General features: G+C 42.5%; 1 protein-coding gene across 8 annotated transcripts in view; it reads right to left on the bottom strand.

Moving 5' to 3' along the window:
• ASPH (aspartate beta-hydroxylase) overlaps positions 1 to 23,495 on the bottom strand; it is a 303,702-nt gene that overhangs the window by 212,301 nt on the left and 67,906 nt on the right. For 4 of the 8 annotated variants that reach the window (XM_073583934.1, XM_073583936.1, XM_073583937.1 and 1 more), the window contains 5 exons: positions 15,802 to 15,870; positions 8,540 to 8,605; positions 5,926 to 5,973; positions 4,588 to 4,659; positions 250 to 669 (listed from right to left, as the gene is read on the bottom strand). In XM_073583934.1, coding sequence (XP_073440035.1) covers positions 250 to 669; positions 4,588 to 4,659; positions 5,926 to 5,973; positions 8,540 to 8,605; positions 15,802 to 15,870 — 675 coding nt within the window. Of the gene's footprint in view, positions 1 to 249; positions 670 to 4,587; positions 4,660 to 5,925; positions 5,974 to 8,539; positions 8,606 to 15,801; positions 15,871 to 20,392; positions 21,040 to 23,495 lie in introns of those variants that run through there. The other 4 variants (XM_073583938.1, XM_073583939.1, XM_073583941.1 and 1 more) reach the window with 1 other exon arrangement.

Genomic DNA, 23,495 nt, shown 5'->3' with positions numbered 1-23,495 from the left:
AAGAAACACTTTGGAATGTCCTTAGTTTTTTAGAGGACAACGACCCTTAGATGGACAGTTCTATACGTGCACGGTACTGCAAACGGTGCGTGTAAATGTTGGAACCTATTATTCCATTATTTGGCATGGATGTAAAATAACATTAACCGCATACACTAGATTCTCCACAATGACATTACCCCTACCCCGTAAGTAGCCAATTCATCTCATGGAGAGAACGATGTTTAAATAAAAGAACAATGTAAATACCTTCATCATCATCAAACACCGCTTCATCAGCGGCCTGGTTTATCAAGTCTTCATGTGGTTCAGTTTCTTGATTTTGTGGCACATCGGTCTCTGGGTCGTTCTCAAAATGGTCATCCCACGGTTCTTGTTCCTCTGTTGCCGGCTCTGCAGGTTCTTCATCTTCAGACTCGTCATCTGCAGGTACAGGCTCTTCTGTGTCTGTAGTCGGAGCATTCAGGAATTCAGTTTCTGTCTCCTCTACCTCTTGCTCATATACAGGCTCTGCTTCATCTTCCGGATTTAATGTTTCTTCCTCCTCATTGTCATCAGCAGCAGCTTCGCGCTCCAAAATATCCTCAAAGACGAGTTCTTCTGCTGCAGGCTCGTCCACACTAACACGCTCCTCTATTACTAGTTCTTCCACCGGCTCTTCTTTTACTTCTAAAGACGGTGAAAACAATTAATAAAGGTCTATTTAATGTCTGGCAATCAATGACAGAAGATAAAATATATGTCCAGGCTTTTTGGAGAAAACTTTACTGATAGGCAACTATTGACCCATCCATCAGACACATCTTCCATTGAAGTTTCAGTCTGCACATTTATTCTCATCATTCAGATTTATGCCCCAATACTTAGGGCATCTGCACACGTTGCGGGTTTTGATGCGTTTCCACAGCGTTTTTGGACGCGCAGAAATTGCATGAAATCCACAGTGCATTGTGCCCATAATGTTAATGAATGGGAAATGCACATGCTGCGGAAAATTCCACGTGGAAATGCAGCGGTTTATTTTCCGCAGCATGTCAATTCTTTTTGCGGATCCGCAGCTGCAGTTTCTATTCTGGCACATAGAAATCTCTCTCTCTCAACCAAATCCACACAGCAAAAACACAATGGAATCCGCAGGAAAACCGCAAGGAATCCGCATCAATTTCGCAGGAAAACCGCAAGCATTTTAGCCTGCGTTTTTCTGCCAAGAGATGCGGATTCTCTGCAGAAAATTCCACATTCTAATTCGCAACGTGTGCACATACCCTTAGTTTGCTACTTTTACATAGTTTCAGACTTTTCTCATGTGGCATATCGCTCCCAGTAAGTTCCCACAATGAGCTTTTGATGTTGCACAATCTGATCTGCATTGCATTTTTAGAAATCCACAATAGATCAGTTTCTCTTGTGGGTACTCTAAGAGTTTTTGTGAAGATTTTCTCCATAGAATATCATTAGATATGGAAAATCCGCAGGTAAAACAATATGATCCACACATGACTGCATCGATAATGATTGGTCAAAGCCTTCTTTAAAACATTACATATCAAAAAGACAAAACCATAAATTTGTGATAAAAAAGTGATAAAAGCACATGTAAAAAAAACATGAGATACCTAATAGGTGCAGAAACGCAGCAACATAAAAAAAAAAAAAAAACAACAAACTTACCAAATACTCATCATGGGAACGTAGCCCCATAGTTGCTGGACAAAGTCTGTGTACGGGATGAGCTGCCTTCACTAGCTCTCATTAATTAGCACCGCTTTATTCTATGCAGCTTTCTCCTACAGCCTAGGAGGAATCCTTACTACCTCGTGCTGCCGCTAAGAATATGTGCACACGTCTTTTAGACAATGTTTTACATGAATCATTTTGTCATGTTTTTATTGTTTTTCAAGGCAGCGATTTATTTAAAAAAAAAATATAATATAGAGGTTTAAGTGTTAAATATACAGTACAGACCAAAAATTTGGACACACCTCATTCAAAGCGTTTTCTTTATTTTCAGGACTATGAAAATGGTAGATTCACTCTGACGGCATCAAAACTATGAATTAACACATGTGGAATTATATAATTAACAAAAAAGTGTGAAACAACTGAAATTATGTCTTATACTCTAGGTTCTTCAAAGTAGCCACCTTTTGCTTTGATTACTGCTTTGCACACTCTTGGCATTCTCTTGATGAGCTTCAAGAGGTAGTCACTGGAAATTGTTTTCACTTTACAGGTGTGCCCTGTCAGGTTTAATAAGTGGGATTTCTTGCCTTACAAATGAGGTTTGGACCATCAGTTGTGTTGTGCAGAAGTCTGGTTGGATACACAGCTGACAGTTCTACTGAATGAACTGTTAGAATTTGTGTTATGGCAAGAAAAAAAAGCAGTTAAGTAAAGAAAAACGAGTGGCCATCATTACTTTAAGAAATGAAGGTCAGTCAGTCCAAAAAATTGGGAAAACTTTGAAAGTGTCCCCAAGTGCATTGGCAAAAACCATCAAGTGCTACAAAGAAACTGGCTCACATGAGGACCGCCCCAGGAAAGGAAGACCAAGAGTCACCTCTGCTGCGGAGGATAAGTTCATCCGAGTCACCAGCCTCACAAATCGCAGGTTAACAGCAGCTCAGATTAGAGACCAGGTCAATGCCACACAGTTCTAGCAGCAGACACATCTCTACAACTGTTAAGAGGAGACTTTGTGCAGCAGGCCTTCAGGGTAAAATAGCTACTAGGAAACCACTGTTAAAGACAGGCAACAAGCAGAAGAGACTTGTTTGGGCTAAAGAACACAAGGAATGGACATTAGACCAGTGGAAATCTGTACTTTGGTCTGATGAATCCAAAATTGAGATCTTTGGTTCCAACCACCATGTCTTTGTGCGATGCAGAAAAGGTGAACGGATGGACTCTACATGCATGGTTCCCACCGTGAAGCATGGAGGAGGAGGTGTGATGGTGTGGGGGTGCTTTGCTGGTGACACTGTTGGGGATTTATTCAAAATTGAAGGCATACTGAACCACCATGGCTACCACAGCATCTTGCAGCGGCATGCTATTCCATCCGGTTTGCGTTTAATTGGACCATCATTTATTTTTCAAACAGGACAATGACTCCAAACACACCTCCAGGCTGTGTAAGGGCTATTTGACCAAGAACGAGAGTGATGGGGTGCTACGCCAGATGACCTGGCCTCAACAGTCACCAGACCTGAACCCAATCGAGATGGTTTGGGGTGAGCTGGACCGCAGAGTGAAGGCAAAAGGGCCAACAAGTGCTAAGCATCTCTGGGAACTCCTTCAAGACTGTTGGAAGACCATTTCCGGTGACTACCTCTTGAAATTCATCAAGTGAATGCCAAGAGTGTGCAAAGCAGTAATCAAAGCAAAAGGTGGCTACTTTGAAGAACCTAGAATATAAGACATATTTTCAATTGTTTCACACTTTTTTGTTAATTATATAATTCCACATGTGGTAATTCATAGTTTTGATGCCTTCAGAATGAATCTACAAGTTTCATAGTCATGAAAATAAAGAAAACTCTTTGAATGAGAAGGTGTGTCCACACTTTTGGTTTGTACTGCATATGGGTGAAATCATGCAACTAATGTCTTGCACATGCTGCCTGCTGATTGGGCGGCCTGTATCAACTTTCAGGTTCCCTTTAAATGAAGCTCCAAAGAACTGAATATAAAAGTAATTTTGACATTACTGTGCATAGAGTAATGCTTTTTATGCAGGATTTGGAGCAGACCTGGCTGAAAAATACGTTGTGTGCACACTCCCTTAAAGGGGTTGCCCGGTCTAAATTAAAAAGACTGCAATCAGTATGGAGAGAGGCTGCGCCCGTTAGTCGGGCTATGGCCGGATTTATGCATATTGCATACGTACCCGCTGGTCCCTGGCTGAGAAACCTGGAAATCCTCACAGCGCACAGTGTGCGCACTGGGGGGATTCATAAGTCCATAGTCACACATAGTGATCAGTGATTATTATCATATGCAAAGAAACAAAAATCACTGAACAATTTTAAGTTCTGGACCAGAATTTAATCAGTGTCCGTTTTTACCATTATAGTTTCACTAGTTTTTCTCAAATGCCAAAAAACACTGATGGAGGTTTATCAATCTTCAATCAAACGAACAGCACTAGGATGTCATCAGTCTGTACGTGCAAATTTTCCACAGAACCACAGACAGAGCAGAACGCCAAAAGGGGCCAGTGCTGACAGTTCTACGTCAGGACAACTAGCTAAAATTAAAGTCTTTACAACAGCAAAATGGTAGGAAATGTGTATTTGAAAATTATTTAGAAAATGGCTTACTTTGCAAAATGCAAAAGTCAGTACAAAGGTGACCGTAGCCTATAATCTAAGGCGCTAAAACAAAAACTTATTGTGACTAGAAATACACTGAATAAATAGAAACGTGTTAAATATTAGATTTTTTTTTTTCTTCAGACACTTCAACACTGAATAAATATGGGATGTTCAAGAAAACTAGTGCAGATGGCACTTTGTAAAATAGAAATAAGAACACCACATTTGTTCCCTCCATTTATGTAATAAATTAAATTTCTACTAAACATACCTGGTTCAGAGCGAAGAGATCCATGAACACTGGGCTCCAAAGCATCTTCTAAGGAGAATTCACTTGCTGCATCTGAAAACATAAAAAGGGCTCAAAGAATTAATCTCAGAAGTTGGAAAGGTTTGCATTCAAGGCTCAAAGTGGCAGGAGAAATTAGTTTTTTTCATTTCCATTGATCCCCGACCCACTGACCTGGAGAAGGACAGAACTGGCCAGTTAAAATAAAAACCCCTATACTCTCCTCCAGTGCTGGCGCTGTTTCAGTGGTGTCAAAACTCAGCGCCCAATCAGCCCTGGCGTCACTGTCCCCGATTTCAAAGTATAAGTAATCAAGAGAAAGTGAGGGGCTAGCCTCAGCATCGGAGGAGAGTACAGGTGTTTTTATTTTAAAGGGAGCAAAGATTCAGATCGAGAAGGGGTTATCCTAGTAGTGGACAACCCCTTTAAGGCTGGGATCACATCACATAGAAGACACTCGTCAGTGGCCTTTCACGAAGAAAATGGAGTGACTTTGTGCTCTGCCTGGCCTCATTTTAATCAGTGTCCACCCTTTTGAGGCAAGAGCAAAAGCACAGAGTACATTTTTGCACCCACCTAGAAAAGGTGGACATTGATGGAAATGAGGTCAGGCAGAGTACAAAGTAACTCCATCAATGTAGTATAGTTCTTCTGATGGGGTAATCCATGCATGTGTTCAGGTTGTCGAACAGCCATGAGACAAGTAGACGCAGGGACTCTCGAACATAATAATCGAGCACGCCAAAGTCACTCGGTTAGCACCCGAGCATGCTCGGATAACACCTTATCCGAGCTTGTCTGCTCATCACTATTCCTTGCACAATGCAGATGCTGCTGCCACTTTATAAAAAATCAACAACAGCTGCACTTCTCGAATCGGTCACCCTCCACACATATCAAAGCTCGCACAATCAACAGGCAACCCTGACACACCAGCCTGACCAAAGATCTTTTCCCTGCATGAGTCATCACCCTCTGCAATTCCTGACCCAGCTGCCCCATGCTAGGGACCTTTGCAGGATGACTCATGCAGGGGAAAAAAAAAAAGTGACTTCCCTTTTCTACAGAGAGCTTAGAAGGATTCAGCTAGTCAGTTTTTAATCATGTGATGTCATAGACTTAATGGAAAAGAGAAGAATTAGCGGAGCAGAAAAGCAAAATGTGCAATTCTAAGTACATAGTGGTATGTAATATGAGGACTGCAATATATTAAGAGGATAAAAACTTTGATGGGAGGAGGAGGGCTTCTTTAAGTTCTCAAGTTGCCCAACAATGTGCCAACATAAAATTGGATAACAATAACAAAGGAAAAATCATTACCATCTTGTGTTTCATGATCGTCCAGCGCATCTTCTAAGTCAAATACATCTGAAACAAAGGGAAATTTTCTAAAATTTAAAATAAATAGTAAAGCAGAAAACATTCTGACTACAGGGTACGACAGCATTAGACTTGGTTGACATTAATATATACACTGTGTTCCAAATTATTATGCAAATTGGATTTAAGTGTCATAAAGATGTAATTTTTTGTTTTTCAAATAAACTCATACCGTATTTCCCCGAAAGTAGGACCCCCCCGAAAGTAAGACAGGGTGGGGGTTACGGGGGGGTCCTTCAATGTAAGGCCTCCCCCGAATGTAAGGCAGGGTTGGGGGCCGCTGTGAAATGTAAGGCCCTTACCTTTGGGCCGCCGCTGTCCCCCATTGGGTCCCCAGGCTCCAGAGGTGTCCTCAGGTGCAGCTGGGCGGGTCCAGCGCTCATGGGGTTAACTCGCAGTGTTAACCCCGCAATCCGCCCAGCTCAACAGCTCATTGGCCGCCCCTGTTCCCCACGTCACCGCCGGCCCCCGGCTCGAGCACTGATTGGTCCAGCAGCTCGGGCTGTAATTGGCCGCCCCAGCCCCACGTCACCGCTGTTTCCCTGCTGATTGGCACAGCGTTCCCTGCAGCACAGGCCTTCCGCACCCACAGCCGCACCGCAGAGGAAAACGTCCAGCATTTAAAAACCAAGTAGGGAAACATGTACTGTATAGGGTATGGGGCTGTGTGCAGTGGGATACGGCACTGTTATGGGGTGTGGGGCTGTGTGCAGTGGGATACGGCACTGTTATGGGGTGTGGGGCTGTGTGCAGTGGGATACGGCACTGTTATGGGGTGTGGGGCTGTGTGCAGTGGGATACGGCACTGTTATGGGGTATAACAGCATGTTAATAAATGTTAATTTATTGGTTAAAAAGAAATTGTCATTTTTTTTCGGCTAATGTAAGACCTCCCCCGAAAGTAAGACAGGGTGGGACTTTTTGGGGTAAAATTAATGTAAGACAGGGTCTTACTTTCGGGGAAACACGGTAGATGGTATTGTGTATCAGGGCTCTTTGGATCACTGAAATCAATCTCAAATTCCTGTGATAATTAGTTTACCAGGTGAGCCCAATTAAAGGAAAACTACTTAAGAATGATGTTCCACATTATTAAGCAGGGCACAGGTTTCAAGGAATTTAGGAAAGAAAAAGGACCTCTCTGCTGCTGAAAAGCATCAAATAGTGCAATGCCTTGGTCAAGAGATGAAAACATTAGATATTTCCCCAAAATTTAAACGTGATCATTGTACTGTTAAGAGATTTGTGGTTGATTCTGAGCACAGACATGTTTGTGCTGATAAAGGCAGAATGAGGAAGGTTTCTGCCAGGCAAGTTCATTGGATTAAGAGAGCGGCTGCTAAAAAGCCATTACAAACCAGCAAACAGATATTTAAAGCTGCTGGTGCCTCTGGAGTCCCTCGAACCTCAAGGTGTAGGATCCTTCAAAGGCTTGCTGTGGTGCATAAACCTACTATTCGGCCACCCCTAAACAGTGCTCACAAGCAGAAACGGTTGCAGTGGGCCCAGACATACATGAAGACTAATTTTCAAACAGTCTTGTTTACTGATGAGGGTCAAGCAACCCTGGATGGAATAGTGGATGGAGTAGTGGATGGTTGGTGGATGGCCACTATGTCCCAACAAGGCTGCGACGTCAGCAAGGAGGTGGAGGAGTCATGTTTTGGGCCGGAATCATGGGGAAACACCTGGTAGGGCTCTTTAAGGTTCCTGAAGGTGTGAAAATGACCTCTGCAAAGTATATTGAGTTTCTGACTGACAGCTGTCTTCCATGGTATAAAAAGCAGAAATGTGCCTTCAGGAGCAAAATCCTCTTCATGCATGACAATGCACCATCTCATGCTGCAAAGAATACCTCTGAGTCATTGACTGCTATGGGCATAAAAGGAGATAAACTCATGGTGTGGCCACCATCTTCCCCTGACCTCAACCCTATAGAGAACCTTTGGAGTATCATCAAGCAAAAGATCTATGAGGGTGGGAGGCAGTTCACATCAAAACAGCAGCTCTGGGAGGCTATTCTGACTTCATGTAAAGAAATACAAGCAGAAACTCTCCAAAAAACTCACAGGTTCAATGGATGGAAGAATTGTGAAGGTGATATCACAGAAGGGTTCCTATGTTAACATGTAACTTGGCCTGTTAAGCTATTTAACTCCAAAATATCCTTTTTGTTTAGTGAATGTGACCTCCTAATGCTGCAAATTCCACAAATGAGCATTTTCAGTTCTTTAAAACATATCAAATGTTTAGAAATTGTACTGTGCCTAATAATTTGGAACAGTGCAATTTGAGTTTTTATTCATTTTGGAGATTATACTGTTATTATTGGGAGGTTTCTTCAATAAAATTTGATGTATACTCTAACCGGTGATGACTTTTATTAGACTGACTGTCATTTGTACCGACTATTTAGGAAAATCAGAGAAAAATATCACTTGCATAATAATTTGGAACACAGTGTAGTGCACTACATTGCAATTTCTGTTGGATCCCTGAATAACTATTCAGATGGGAACACCAACAGTTATTAAATAGGAGAAACTTCACTTACCATTCTCAGACGGTTGGAAATCTCTTATATCCTTCAGCACCTCCTCTAAAGTAGCATCGGAGATGTCTGGAAGAAGTACAGTGAAATAATAAAACCTTCTTTCTGCAACTGCACACTTGCCATTTACACAGGATTAGGGCGTCTTAAGGTCAGTGTATATCAGTATATAGCCCTGAGTACACAACCAGACAGGTTTAAACATGAAAGAGGGATGTGAACATTTACATTTGTGATTAGCACTGTAAATATATGATCCCACTGAAAAATATCAAGTCATTCAGAGGAAGTTCCAGACACCAGACCAGGGGTCAGCCACCTGTGGCTCTCCAGCTGGTGTAAAACTACAACTTCCAGCATGCATTGGCGAAGTTGCGATTGTAACTATTAGCTTGGGAAATCTTACTCTCCTGCCAGAACATGGGTCGCAGACCCACAATTTGTTGGATCCTGTTGAAATTTACTTTATCCTTTAATTTTTGCGGTCACATTCTTTCTTTTTAAGCTCCACTTTTGTTTTATCTTTTATTTTTTTGCTCACAGCAAGACAAGAACTTGATAGGTTTTTGTATGTATATACCATACAGGGTACCTTACACAAAGTATTCTCCTCTACAGCACTTTATAGTTAGATTCATCACTTTCTTTACCATCATGAGATTAATTAAATTGCTTTACAAGCTGTATCAGTTAGCATAGCACAATATTTCGGATTATCTCATGGTTTGGTCATGGTTTTAAAATCATATTTTAACAAGGACCAGCAGTGGCGAGCACAAGGACCAGCGGTGGCGAGCACAAGGACCAGCGGTGGCGAGCACAAGGACCAGCGGTGGCGAGCACAAGGACCAGCGGTGGCGAGCACAAGGACCAGCGGTGGCGAGCACAAGGACCAGCGGTGGCGAGCACAAGGACCAGCGGACGCTAGCACAAGGACCAGCGGACGCGAGCACAAGGACCAGCGGACGCGAGCACAAGGACCAGCGGACGCGAGCACAAGGATCTGTATTAAACTCAGTTCTGTTTACTCTTTATTAATGACCTTGTGGATGGGATTGAGGGTTAAGTGTCTGTCTTTGTTGAGGACGTAAAACTTTGTAGAATAAAAACAGAGCTTAACAATATAATATTACTTGTAACCAGAATACCCAAGTCCTTCTCCTGTTCTGTAGTCCTGAGTATACTCTCATCTAATGTATATGCAGCAATAGGATTACTCAGTCCTAGGTAAAATACTCTACATTAAACCTCACTGGCAAAGCGTTTGCCCATTCAATCATCTTATCCAGATCCTTTTGTAATATTATATCCAGGTGCAAGACTTTGGGGACTACGTGAAAAAATTCCAAGTGTGGCGAAATTGCAAAAAAGTGCAATCCCACACTTGTTTTTTGCTTGGCTTTTTTGCTAGGTTCACTAAATGCTAAAGCTGACCTGCCATTATGATTCTCCAGGTCATTACGAGTTCATAGACACCAAACATGTCTAGGTTCTCTTTTATCTAAGTGGTGACAAAAAATTCCAAAGATTGCTACAAAAAAAAAAAAAAAAATTGAGCCATTTTACGAGACCCGTAGAGTTTCCATTTTTCGTGATCTCGGGTTGGGGGAGGAATTATTTTTTGCGCGCTGAGCTGATGTTTTTAATAACACTTTTGTGCAGATACGTTCTTTTGATCGCCCGTTATTGCATTCTAATGCAATGTCACGGCAACCAAAAAAACCTTAATTTTGGTGTTTTTATTTTTTTCCCTCGCTACACCGAGAAATTTTTTTTTTTTTTGATAGATCGGGCGATTCTGAACGCGCTGATACCAAATATGTGAATATGTGTAGGTTTGATTCTTTAAGGTTTTATTTTGATTGGGGAAAAAGGGGGGTGATTTGAACTTTTATGTTTTTTTATCTTTTAATATTTTTAAACACTTTTTTTTTTTTACTTTTGACTTGCTTCAATAGTCTCCATGGGAGGCTTGAAGCATCCATTACTCGATCGGCTCTGCTACATAGAGGTGATGCACAGATCACCTCTATGTAGCTGAATTACAGCATTGCTATGAACACCGACCACAGGGTGGCGCTCATTGCAATCCGTCATCGACAACCATAGCGGTCTTCAGGAGATCTCTGGTTGTGATGGCAACGCATCGTTGACACCCGATCACGTGACGGGGGTCAGCGATGGGCGTATTTCCGGCCCGGCGGCCAGAAGCGCTTGTTAAATGCTGTCAGCGTTTGACAGTGGCATTTAACTAGTTAGTAACTGCTAGTACTATTCCGTCAGCTAGCAGTAAGGGGTTAAAGCACCACTCCAGTGTTTTTTATATCACTACTGGAGTGGTGCTTCTAATCTAAGGTCCCTGACTCTACTCATATGCTCATCTGCCGCCATCTTCACCTTTTATCACCGCTGCTCGTCGGTCTCCGGCAGCTTTTGACCTCCCAGATCACTCCAGTGTTTCGTGGAGCGAGGCGAAGGTCTCTCTTCAATGCTAGTCTGAGAGCTTTGCTCTGGCTCTCATAAGACTTGCACTGAGAGCTTGTGACGTAACTTTTGACCTCCGGATATCCAAATTTGCGGTCACAAGATGGTGTTTTGCGAGACTGGAGCGGCGTCGAAAAAAGGTGAAGATGCTAGAGACCGAGTAGAAGACCAGGAGCAAGGACCTTAAATTAGAAGCACCACTCCAGCGTTTGCTTAACCCATTCATGACAGGACTAAATTCTGTTTCTGAGTTTTCCTTTTTCCTCCCCTTCTTCACAGAGTCCTAACTAATTTTTCCTGTCGACAGACATATGAGGGCTTGTTTTTTGTGGGATGTGTTGTACCTTTGAGTGACACCATTCATTTTACCATATAGCATTCTGAAAAATGGGGGAAAAAATCCAAGCGGGGAGAAATTGTGAAAAAAACCTGCAATTCTGACATTGTTTTTTGGGAATTGTTTTGACGGTGTACATTTTGTTGTAAAAATAACTTTACAATATGATCCTGCTCATCAGTATGATTAGGGTGATACCAAACATGTCCTGTTTTGTTTTTTCATTATTTTAGTTTTGGGGGGGAAAAAAAAAAAAATCACAAGTCTGCAAAAAAAAAATTTGGGCGTTGTATCGCCATTTTCCGAGACCTGTATTTTTTCTGGTCAATGGAGATGTGTGACTGTTCTATTTTTTGCGAGGTGAGACATTTTCATTGATACCATTTTGGGATAGATGTGACATTTTGATTGTTAGTTACAGCACTTTTTGTGAAATTAGTGACCAAAAAACCCCGTAATTTTGGTGATCGTTTTCCCCATTTACGCAGTCTAATGATTGGGTTTATTATTTTTATATATTGATACATCGGACTTTTCACCATTTGAGCCCGTGCCATACAGCGCTTCAGCTTTGCGCTGTACATGTTATCGAAGGGGTTAAAGACTAACCGTCATTTTCATTTTATTTCATAAATCAATAGTACAGTCATGGCCAAAAGTTTTGAGAATGACACAAATAATATATTTTCACATGATCTGCTGGCCTCTGGTTTTTGTGTGTTTGTCAGATGTTTTTATCACATACAGAAATATAATTGCAATCATATTATGAGTAACAAAAGGTTATATTGACAGTTAGAATGAGTTAATGCAGCAAGTCAATATTTGCAGTGTTGACCCTTCTTCTTCAGGACCTCAGCAATTCTCCCTGGCATGCTCTCAATCAACTTCTGGATCAAATCCTGACTGATAGCAGTCCATTCTTGCAAAATCAATGCTTTTATTTTGTCTGAATTTGAAGGTTTTTGTTTGTCCACCCGTCTCCTGATGATTGACCACAAGTTCTCAATGGGATTAAGATCTGGGGAGTTTCCAGGCCATGGTCCCAAAATCTCTATGTTTTGTTCCCTGAGCCATTTAATTATCACCTTTGCTTTATGGCAAGGTGCTCCATCATGTTGAAAAAGGCATTGTTGATCGCCTAACTGCTCTTGGACGGTTGGGAGAAGTTGCTCTTGGAGGACATTCTGGTACCATTCTTTATTCATGGCTATGTTTTTAGGCAAGACTGAGAGAGAGCCCATTCCCTTGGCTGAGAAGCCACCCCACACATGAATGGTTTTAGGATGCTTGACAGTTGGCATGAGACAAGACTGGTCGTAGCGCTCACCTGGTCTTCTCCGAATAAGCCGTTTTCCAGATGTCCCAAACAATCGAAAAGGGGATTCATCAGAGAAAATGACTTTACCCCAGTCCTCAGCAGTCCACTCCCTGTACCTCTTGCAGAATATCAGTCTGTCCATGATGTTTTTTCTGTAGAGAAGTGGCTTCTTTGCTGCCCTCCTTGAGACCAGGCCTTGCTCCAAGAGTCTCCGCCTCACAGTGCGTGCAGATGCTGCAGATGCTGCCATTCCTGAGCAAGCTCTGCACTGCTGGTAGCCCGATCCGCAGCTGAAACACTTTTAAGAGATGGTCCTGGTGCTTGCTGGTCTTTCTTGGGCGCCCTGGAGCCTTTTTGGCAACAAGGGGACCTCTCTCCTTGAAGTTCTTGATGATGCGATAGATTGTTGACTGAGGTGCAATCTTTCTAGCTGCGATACTCTTCCCTGTTAGGCCATTTTTGTGCAGTGCAATGATGACTGCACGTGTTTCTTTAGAGATAACCATGGTTAACAGAAGAGAAACAATGATGCCAAGCACCAGCCTCCTTTTAAAGTGTCCAGTGGTGTCATTCTTACTTAATCATGACAGATTGATCTCCAGCCCTGTCCTCATTAACACCCACACCTGTGTTAATGGAGCAATCACTGAAACGATGTTAGCTGGTCCTTTTAAGGCAGGGCTGCAATGATGTTGAAATGTGTTTTGGGGGATAAAGATCATTTTCTAGGCAAATATTGACTTTGCAAGTAATTGCTGTTAAGCTGATCACTCTTTATAACATTCTGGAGTATATGCAAATTGCCATTAGAAAAAATGAAGCAGTAACCTTTGTAAAAATTAATATTTGTGCCATTCTCAAAACTTTTGTCCATGACTGTACACACGAAAATAAGAAAACTTGTAATATATCCTACCAGACAAATCTGCTTCTTTCTCCGCCAGGACTGAGCATTCATTCTCAAAATTCACAATTTACAGGTAAAATCTGTATCCAGTGAAGACAGATTGTTCCATTACTGAGAAAGGAGATGGCGGCTGCTACTGATAAGATTGTTTATAGGGCAGAGGGACGGAGGAGGTAAGTATTAGGCCGGGATGACACACAGCGAGATACAGCCGAGTCTCGCAGGTTAAAACCAAGCTCTGACGGAGGCATTCCGGAGCAGAGCGTGCAGCCGCACAGCAATACATGGAGCTGCACGCTCCGCTCCAGAGTGCCGGTGCCAGAGCTTGGTTTTAACCTGCGAGACTCGGCCGTATCTCGCTGTGTGTGATCCCGGCCTTAGATGGAGAGCTCCTCCCTTCTTTTATTCACATAGAATCTTATAAAAACCAACAATCATCTCCCAGCTCAGTACAAACCAACAATCATCTCCCAGCTCAGTACTGTAACATTCAGTCTTCAAATACAGATTTTATCTTTGGAATTGAGACTTTTGAAAAACAAATATCAGCCCTAAAAGGAGAAAGATTTCTCTGAGAAAAATAAAATTCTAATTTATCGTATATGCACTACTAATTTATGAAATATAAAACTACAGTATATTTTTACATTGGCGCGGGATCTCTCGAAGTCACTAAAAGGTGTTATCATGCGAGCCCTGCAGCCAGTCAGCACCTGCCACAGAGCTGCTCTGCTCTTACTGCCTTTACAGGGGTTATGCAAAGAGCACATCATCCCAAACTGGCAGCTGATTGGCTGCAGGGCTCATGGACCAGCGCCAGTGTGAACTGTGAGTACAGAGTATTGTTATTTTACATTGGAGAATATGTGAGCGCAGGGCTCATGGACCAGCGCCAGTGTGAACTGTGAGTACAGAGTATTGTTATTTTACATTGGAGAATATGTGAGCACACATCTGTGGACGTCGGGCACTCAGACCAACCTCATGGAGTCGGTTTCTAACCGTTTGTGCAGACACATGCACATTTGTGGCCTGCTGGAGGTAATTTTGCAGGATTCTGGCAGTGCTCCTCCTTTTCCTCCTTGCACAAAGGCGAAGGTAGCGGTCCTGTTGCTGGGTTGTTGCTCTCCTACGGCCCCCTCCATGTCTCCAGGTAGCGCCTCCAGCCTCTGGACACTACGCTGACAGACACAGCAAACCTTCTTGCCACAGCTCGCATTGATGTGCCTTCCTGGATGTACTGCACCACCTGAGCAACTTGTGTGGGTTGTAGAGTCCATCTCATGCTACCACAAGTGTGAAAGCACAACCAACATTCAAAAGTGACCAAAACATCAGCCAGAAAGCATTGGTACTGAGATGTGGTCTGTGGTCCCCTCCTGCAGAACCACTCCTTTATTGAGTGTGTCTTGATAATTGCCAATAATTTCCATCGGTTGTCTATTCCATTTGCACAACAGCATGTGAAATTGATTGTCAGTCAGTGTTGCTTCCTAAGAGGACAGTTTGATTTCACAGAAGTTTGATTTACTTGGAGTTATATTCTGTTGTTTAAGTGTTCCCTTTACTTTTTGGAGCAGTGTATTTCAGAAGCTTTTAACGCTTTGCACTTTTAGGTCATGTTCCCACTATGAGTATTTAGGGAGTTTTCGATGTTGAGAATTTCAACTGCATTTCTAGAGTATGCTGCGTTTTCTACAAAGATTTATGGCCTGTTTAGACAAGCCGGACTGCACACAGAAATATCAAAGTTAACAGCAGAAATTTACTCAGGATGCTGTGCTGCATAGAATGATAATTTTTAAGCAAGCCTAAAAATTCTCACCCCAATAATGAGTGTTTTTCCATATTATTCAGGCAACTGCCAGACCAATAATAATATTCTTAGGACTGGAACACTCCGTATCGGTCGGTGAAATGGGCCCTTAATCTTACACCTTTATGGCAAATTTTGTAACTTGGATACAAATAAAACTCAGTCACTGATGACTCAGAGAAAAAAAAAGCCTGCAATTGTAAAAAAAAATAAAACTTCTACAATCTGAAAATAAAAAAAACAGATTCGAAAAAAAAACGTGTATCAGTATTTAGCGATACGTAATAAAAGAAAAAAATTGGATTTTTCCCCCCATCGCTTTTAAAATAATAGTAACTTATCAAATGCTAAAAGAGAAGAAAAAATAGATGACTCAAGACTGGGCCAGAAGGGGACTTACCTGACGGCACGGAGTCTGTCTCATCGAGGTCTTCGGAAATTTTCTTCGACACGATTCTCTCTTTCAGTCCTGCATTTCCCAGTTACAATTTATTACAATAGTGACTACATGCAAAAGTGAAAATGCAAATAACAAGTTTACATTTATGTTTGCTCATGTCACCAAAACTCCACTCTGTCTATTCCCAATGGCCAGCACAGTGCAACAGACTACACAGTACTCTGGCCGTCAACTGGACAGGACAGGGTAGTAAGAAGCAATGGCAGATAAGACTTACCATCCCGACAAGCTTATTTCAGCCTCGCTACTGCTCACGATCATGAATGCCTACTATAGAATGTGGCTTCATGGCTGTTATTACACCGCTACAACTTTTAGGGCAGGTGATTACGGCCGTACAACCTCTCAGCCGAGAGAATGGGACCGATTATGCAAATCACACTCAGTTTGATCAGAGCGTGAACATAGTGTAGTGTGCTTAGATTCTCTTGGATGAGGTAGCGGAAATCAGACTGCACGCAAAGGTCATCCGAGTGCAGTCCGCTGTTTCCCACACACTCATTGATTTGAATAACAGAATGCTTTGCAAATTTCGGATCAAACTTGGGCATGCTGCAAGTTTTTCCTTGACAGACACGGTGAGGGAAAACATGTTGCTTAAAGGGGTTGTGCCAAGTTTGAAAGTGATCGCTTGGCAATCACTGTGACCCCATCGATCCTCAGACTGGAGCTCAGAAGAGCCCAGTATGGATGGAGCGAAGGTTGAACAGGCACACATTTTTCCATTCATTGTCAGTGGGACCGCTAGAGATGGCCAAATCTGGTGCTGAGCCGGTCTCAGCACTTCCATAACAAATGAATGAAGGGCAGTGTGCATATATTTTACCTCCGCTCCATTCAGATGTCCTTATCTACAAAAGTACCGTATAGCTTTTTTTTAATTTTTTTTTTTTTTTTGCTCGTATAGAGCAAATGTGTATACATCATGTATAAAACTATAAAAGTGTACAGTGGCATGTCAAAGTTTGGGCGCCCCTGGTCAAAATTACTGTTATTGTGAACAGTTGACCAAGTTGAAGATGAAATGATTTCTAAAAGGCCTAAAGTTAAAATATGACATTTACCGTACTTTGTATTTTATACAAAAACATCCTTGTATATGCTTTTCTTTTATGTAGCAGAAATCCCGGCACCTCCATAAGGTGATTCTTTTGCACACCAATGCATCCAATGTGAAAAGGAAAATATGCAGTTCAGAAAAGAGCAACCAAAATGGTGACCGGTCTGCAAACCCTGTCTTATGAGGAAAGGTTGCAGGATTTGGGAATGTTTCGTTTGCAAAAGAGAAGACTGAGGGGAGACTTAATAGCTGTCTACAAATATCTAAAGGGCTGTCACATTGTAGAAGGATCATCTTTATTCTCATTTGCACAAGGAAAGACTAGAAGCAATGGGATGAAACTGAATGGGAGGAGACAGATTAGATATTAGAAAAAACTTTTTGACAGTTAGAGTGATCAATGAGTGGAACAAGCTGCCACGAGAAGTGGTGAGTTCTCCTTCAATGGATGTCTTCAAACAGAGGCTGGACAGACATCTGACTGGGATGATTTAGCGAATCCTGCTTTGAGCAGGGGGTTGGACCAGATGACCCAGGAGGTCCCTTCCAACTCTACGATTCTATGATTCTAATATAATGAAAGTGATCAACTACTAAAGCTACACATTTTTTATTTCAGCAAATACTTTATTATATGATCATAACTCAAAAATTTAAAAGGGGCTGTCCCACAAACTAAAGTTCATTTCAATCAACAGATCTTGGGGTGGGTGAAAAAAAAAAAATATATATATATTCAGACATTACGTCATGGTATCACAACTGATTCCCTTTCTTTCAAGTAAAACATTCTTTAAAACAGGCAGGGAAATGTTTTACCTCACAGAAAGCAGCAGCTGAGACAGGCAGGGAAATGTTTTACCTCACAGAAAGCAGCAGCTGTGACAGGCAGGGAAATGTTTTACCTCACAGAAAGCAGCAGCGGTGATCCCATGCTGTAATGTCTGTATACTCTTGTTTCCTCCCCTGCCCAGGAGCTGTGGTATGATCAGACCATGTTCCTGCACGGTCAGACACAGGCATTACACAGTACACAGCAGGGGAATATTTATATGGTTATCTCAGCACAGGAAAATGTTATTTAAACACATCTAATTGTGGAAATCATTGTCATTCCAAGAGCTAATCATTAAATTAACTTTTCTTTGTGGGAAAACCCCTTTAATCTCATACTCTACTGTTCGTTCCCCTACATACTATTTATGTCTGTAATTAGAACCTGTGAGAATTGGGGTTTCCGAGCAGCAATACTGTGTTTGATAGGATAAGAACAGGTCATCCATGTATTTCTGGTCTTCTTAATGAGTGTCATACAGAGATCACTAAGGCCGGTTTCACATTTGCGTTACAGGTCGCAGCGCCGGCCTGCACACGGCCGCCGCTAAGCCCCGCGTCATGCACCCGGAGGCGGAGCTACCGCCAGAGGTGCGGCAGGGGCGGGGCTTAGCGGCAGCCGAGCGCAGGCCGGCGCTGCGGCCTGTAACGCAAATGTGAAACCGGCCTTAGAATGCAACTAAAATAAACCAATCTTCCATTAGTAAGAATACGGCACTGAAATAGGTTGAGTTGTAGCATTGTTACAGGAAGCATTAACGGTAAAAAAAAAGAATTTGGATGATCATTTAAAATAGAACATTAGCATTTTACAGTACAGTGGATGGGATTTATAGAAAGCTTTTATAGAGCTTCTTTTGTACCATCCGTAAACTCACCTGCGGTGCTTTTTTTCCCTCAAGCCACAGCATATCAATTTCTCTTGCGTTTAGTGCATTTTTGCGGCAAAAAACTAGTCAAAAACGCATCTAATGTGCACCTATGTATGTCAAATGCCTTATTGTTCATTGTCAAGCGGAACCGCATTTGCTAAGTTTGTGCTTACGGTGCTCACTTCTTCCAATAATCCAAGCAGGTTCACAAAGCAACATCTATCGAGATGAATTCTTTAAGTGTTGGTCTTTAAAATATGTGCACAATTTGTGTTTTTTGTGTGAAAAAATATAGCATTTTACTGTCCCAGCAAAGTGAATGCGATTACTTATTTCGTCTTTGCAGATTTAAAGCAGTTTCAAATCTGCAGTATGTCAATCGTTTCAATGTTTTTCACCCATTTTAATACATTGGGGGGGGGGGGGGAGAAAATCTCATTTTAAAAAAAATGCATGTTTTCGATGCAGTGTTTGTTCTGCAGAAAAGTCTGCAGCAAATACTTAAAAGGAATCCGTCAGAAGTTATCTGAAGCCATCATGAGATAGGGGCTGAAATACAGATTTCAGAGATGTGGCATTTTGGATGTGTGCGGTTTACTTGTAAAGCCCCTGTCACACGAGTCACAAGTTTTGTGACGCAACAGCGATCTCACCAGCCGGCTATCGCTGATCGTCCTGGAATGGCCAGGACAGTTTTTTGATCGCTGGTCTCCTGCTGGCCAGCATGCATCACTGCGTGTGACAGGCGGGAGACCAGCGACCTGGCGCTGGTAACTAAGGTAAACACAGGGTTTCTAAGCGGTGCGCGCCGCTTAGAAACCCGATGTGTACCTTGGTTACCAGCTCCCTGCACCAGCACGCTGGTAACTAAGGTACACAGTGGGTAACTAAGCGACGTGCGTCGCTTGTTACCCCGTGTTGCTGGTGCGGATCACTGGTGAAGCTGCCTGTTTGGCAGCTCACCAGCGATCTTGTAGCGACACACCAGCGATCCTGACAAGGTCTCATCGTTGTCGGGATCGCTGGTGCGTCGCTATGTGTGACGGGGCCCTAACAAAGGTTTTATCAAATTATTAGCACTACAGCTCAGAGACTGCTAGACAGACCACGCCTTCTCCTCTGATAAGCAGCTCATTGTCAATGGGCAATGAAGATAGAAAGCTGTGGTGTGGGCGGGGACAGCTTGCCACTAGACAGACCACGCCTCCTCCTCTGATAAGCAGCTCATTCTCAATAGACCATTAAGATAGGAAGCTGTGGTGCGGGCGGGGACAGCTTGCCACTAGACAGACCACGCCTTCTCCTCTGATACGCAGCTCATTGTCAATGGGCAATGAAGATAGAAAGCTGTGGTGTGGGCGGGGGGCAGCTTTCCACTAGACAGACCACGCCTCCTCTGATAAGCAGCTCATTGTCAATAGACCATGTAGATAGAAAGCTGTGGTGTGGATGGGGCAGCTTTCCAATAGACAGACCACGCCTCCTCCGCTGATAAGCAGTTCATTGTCAATAGACCATGTAGATAGGAAGCTGTGGTGTGGGCGGGGGACAGCTTGCCACTAGACAGACCACGCTTCCTCCTCTGATAAGCAGTTCACTGTCAATAGACCATGTAGATAGAAAGCAGTGGTGTAGTCAGGGGTAGCTTTCTCAGCTCTGCTACATCTACGAACTGATAGATTACAAACCCAGTTGTGAGACATTGTCATCATGTCCAGCTACTAAACAAAAAGCCTGATGCCCAGACAAACAAGACAACAGAGCGTTTAAAACATCGGTATTTATTTAAATCCCTAATCTTGTAATCAGCGCAAGCAAGTAACGATTACACGGGTAATACCAACATCTCCATTTCATATATTACTAAATCAACGAGTGCCACATATTCAAAAGACTAGTCACAAGCAAGAAGAAAATTAAAGCTTTGGCCAACAGCTGAACGCTCCTATACAGCAACGAAGTGCACCCGTTCATTCACACTAATTTACAATTCTTTCTGCATTTTACAGCTCATTCAGTTTTGTAGTTTTGCATTATTACTAATTCAGAGTACTACTTAAGCAAACAGTGCAAAATGGTTCTCTGTTACTCATCAGCCAGTACAGGCCACGGATGTTTCCTTCTCAGCTGACGTTTTATTTTTGGCATCCCGTACCAGATACACAATCATCTATCATTTGTCCACCTTTTTCTCAGTCTTTTTACCCCTGTCTCCATTTGAGGTCCTGCCGCTTGCTGTCCTCCTTGTAGTCTCCCGGGGTTTCTCATCTTTTTTCCTCCTTGATTCGTTCTTCTCATGTTTTTGTTCTTTGTCCTTAGACTCTCTGGTTGGTTTATCCTTTGGGTGTTCTCTGCCATGACCTAGATATCTTTCTTTTACCTTTTTTAGTTGCTCTTTTATACCCTCTTTAACTTGCATCATAAACAAAAAGAAAAAAAGTAATGGACCTAGCCCTTTAATAATGAAGTAACTTTAAAAGCACAGAACCCCAAATAGAGAAACAATGATAAAAAAAAACACTTTTCATAGTTGCCAAAAAAAAAACACAACTGAGCATTTCTCCAATGATGCTTCTCACAAGAGCACCATAGTTGATAATATTTGCCCCATGAACAAAGTACATTTTAATCTATAGATGTTGGAATAATAAGCTTTACAATTGGATGTATTCAATAAAATGTTCCTATGCTTATAAAATCTTATAAATGTGCCCCTGTTATGTACTGTGTAATGGCTGTGTCTCACCATGCACAGCTGCTCCAGTTCATGGACAACGCATACCACAGGCCCGGGCATTGGAGGAATCATAAGCAGGGGCTCAGAGCTGCAGCTTTCTGAGTTAACATATTTCTCTGTTTTCTCACATGAGTAAACATTTCTGCCATGTCTCCAGCCCTCTGAGCTCATCATAAATCAAAGTCAGTGATATTAGGTCAGCAGGTTCAGCAGCAGTGGAACTCCAATGTCCCTGACTTGATTTATGATGTCCTCAGAAAGCTTGAAACACGCACTCCTGTGATAAAACAGGCAGGCAAATGTGTTAATGCAAAAAGTAGCAGCTGCGAGCTCCTATTTTGTCTGTATGCTCACTTATTATAAATTTCATGAAACAATCACTGACCTCAGGGAGACTAGTCAAAGAATACACTGCGGCAGCCGGCAAAGGTGCTCAATCAGTGAAATCCTAGGTGCAATGCTCCCTGGGAAATATGAATATGCAAATAAAGTCCGTGGAGCCTCATTTAAGAGTCTCAAACACGGGACTAGCCAGATCTTCCTCCAGGGAAAGACCCAGCCAAGGGGTGGCTCCTTTCGGAAACCACCATTACCACCATATTAAGTGGCCCTTTAAGTCAATATCCAGCTCTTTACGAGTTTACAGATATGACAAGGGAAATACCAAGGCCAGGTATCCATCCATAGACAGCTGTTTCGGGGTGTTGCCCGTCATCAGTGTGGAGTAGGATTCTGGCTAGGTGGGAGCAATGCCTAGTAGACCAACATCACAAAACAATCACTGACCTCAGGGAGACCAGTCAAAGAAAACACTGCGGCAGCCGGCAAAGGCGCTCAATCAGTGAAATCCTAGGTGCAATGCTCCCTGGGAAATATGAATATGCAAATAAAGTCGTGGAGCCTCATTTAAGAGTCTCAAACACGGGACTAGCCAGATCTTCCTCCAGGGAAGGACCCAGTGATTGTTTTGTGATGTTGGTCTACTAGGCATTGCTCCCACCTAGCCAGAATCCTACTCCACACTGATGAGGGGCAACACCCCGAAACAGCTGTCTGTGGATGGATACCTGGCCTTGGTATTTCCCTTGTCATATCTGTAAACCCGTAAAGAGCTGGATATTGACTTAAAGGGCCACTTAATATGGTGGTAATGGTGGTTTCCGAAAGGAGCCACCCCTTGCCTGGGTCCTTCCCTGGAGGAAGATCTGGCTAGACCCGTCTTTGAGACATGAGGCTCCATGGACTTTATTTGTTTATTCACTTATTATAAATTGACTTATGCTTCCTCCCCTGGACAGGAGCGGTGGCATGTGATGGCCATGAAACGTAGCAGCTCCTCATAGACAGACACAGCAAATAACAGTAGGGGCACATTTACAAAGTTATCTCAGAAGAGGAACTTTTTTAATACATTCTATTATTCTAAGATCTACTAATTAAAATATAATTTGTTTGTAGGACAGCCCCTTTAAAAGGTGACAGTAAACAGTTAAAAAAATATATATTTTCAAAATTGTATTAAAATGGAGATCCACATCAGACATTTCTGGAACGTCCACTGCATACATCATAAATGTCTAAAAGATGTGGGTCACATAGATGAGACTTAAATAGCCTTTTAAAGTAAAAACTATGTAAAACGCATTTCAAATTAAGTTGCCTCTTATAACTGTATCGCTAAGTATACTTAAAAACTTCACTCTTTTATTGTCATGATAATACTGGTTGTTATCGATGACTCCAAATGGGGTTGAGGCTTTCACTCACGTACCATGCAAGAAAATAATTAAAAGCTTATTTCTTACAGCCAGTGTAAGTAAAACTATTTAGTTGCTTCCTTGACATGCTATATATATGCATTTACAGGGCGAGTGGCCACGAAAAATAGATGGAACTATATTAAAACACAATTATGCTAGTGTCAATTAATGGGAACATCACTAGGCTTTTACTACCCCATCTGAGAGCAGTATAATGCAGGGACAGGGGCGTGACGATCATGGTCGCAGACATCGCAACAGGACCCATGCCGGTGAGGGGCCCACCGACGCCAGTGCAAACTTCAACTGGATGTGCGCCTTCGTATGGAAATGTCCAGTAGGCGGTCCTGCTCTGTGATTGACAGCTATCT

This window comes from Dendrobates tinctorius, unplaced genomic scaffold (genome assembly GCF_039654945.1).
Source record: "Dendrobates tinctorius isolate UK_male_01 unplaced genomic scaffold, ASM3965494v1 ptg000082l, whole genome shotgun sequence".
NCBI lineage: Eukaryota > Metazoa > Chordata > Amphibia > Anura > Dendrobatidae > Dendrobates > Dendrobates tinctorius.
The sequence above is the reverse complement of the archived record's forward strand: the minus strand, read 5'-3'. Positions and strand labels throughout refer to the sequence as shown.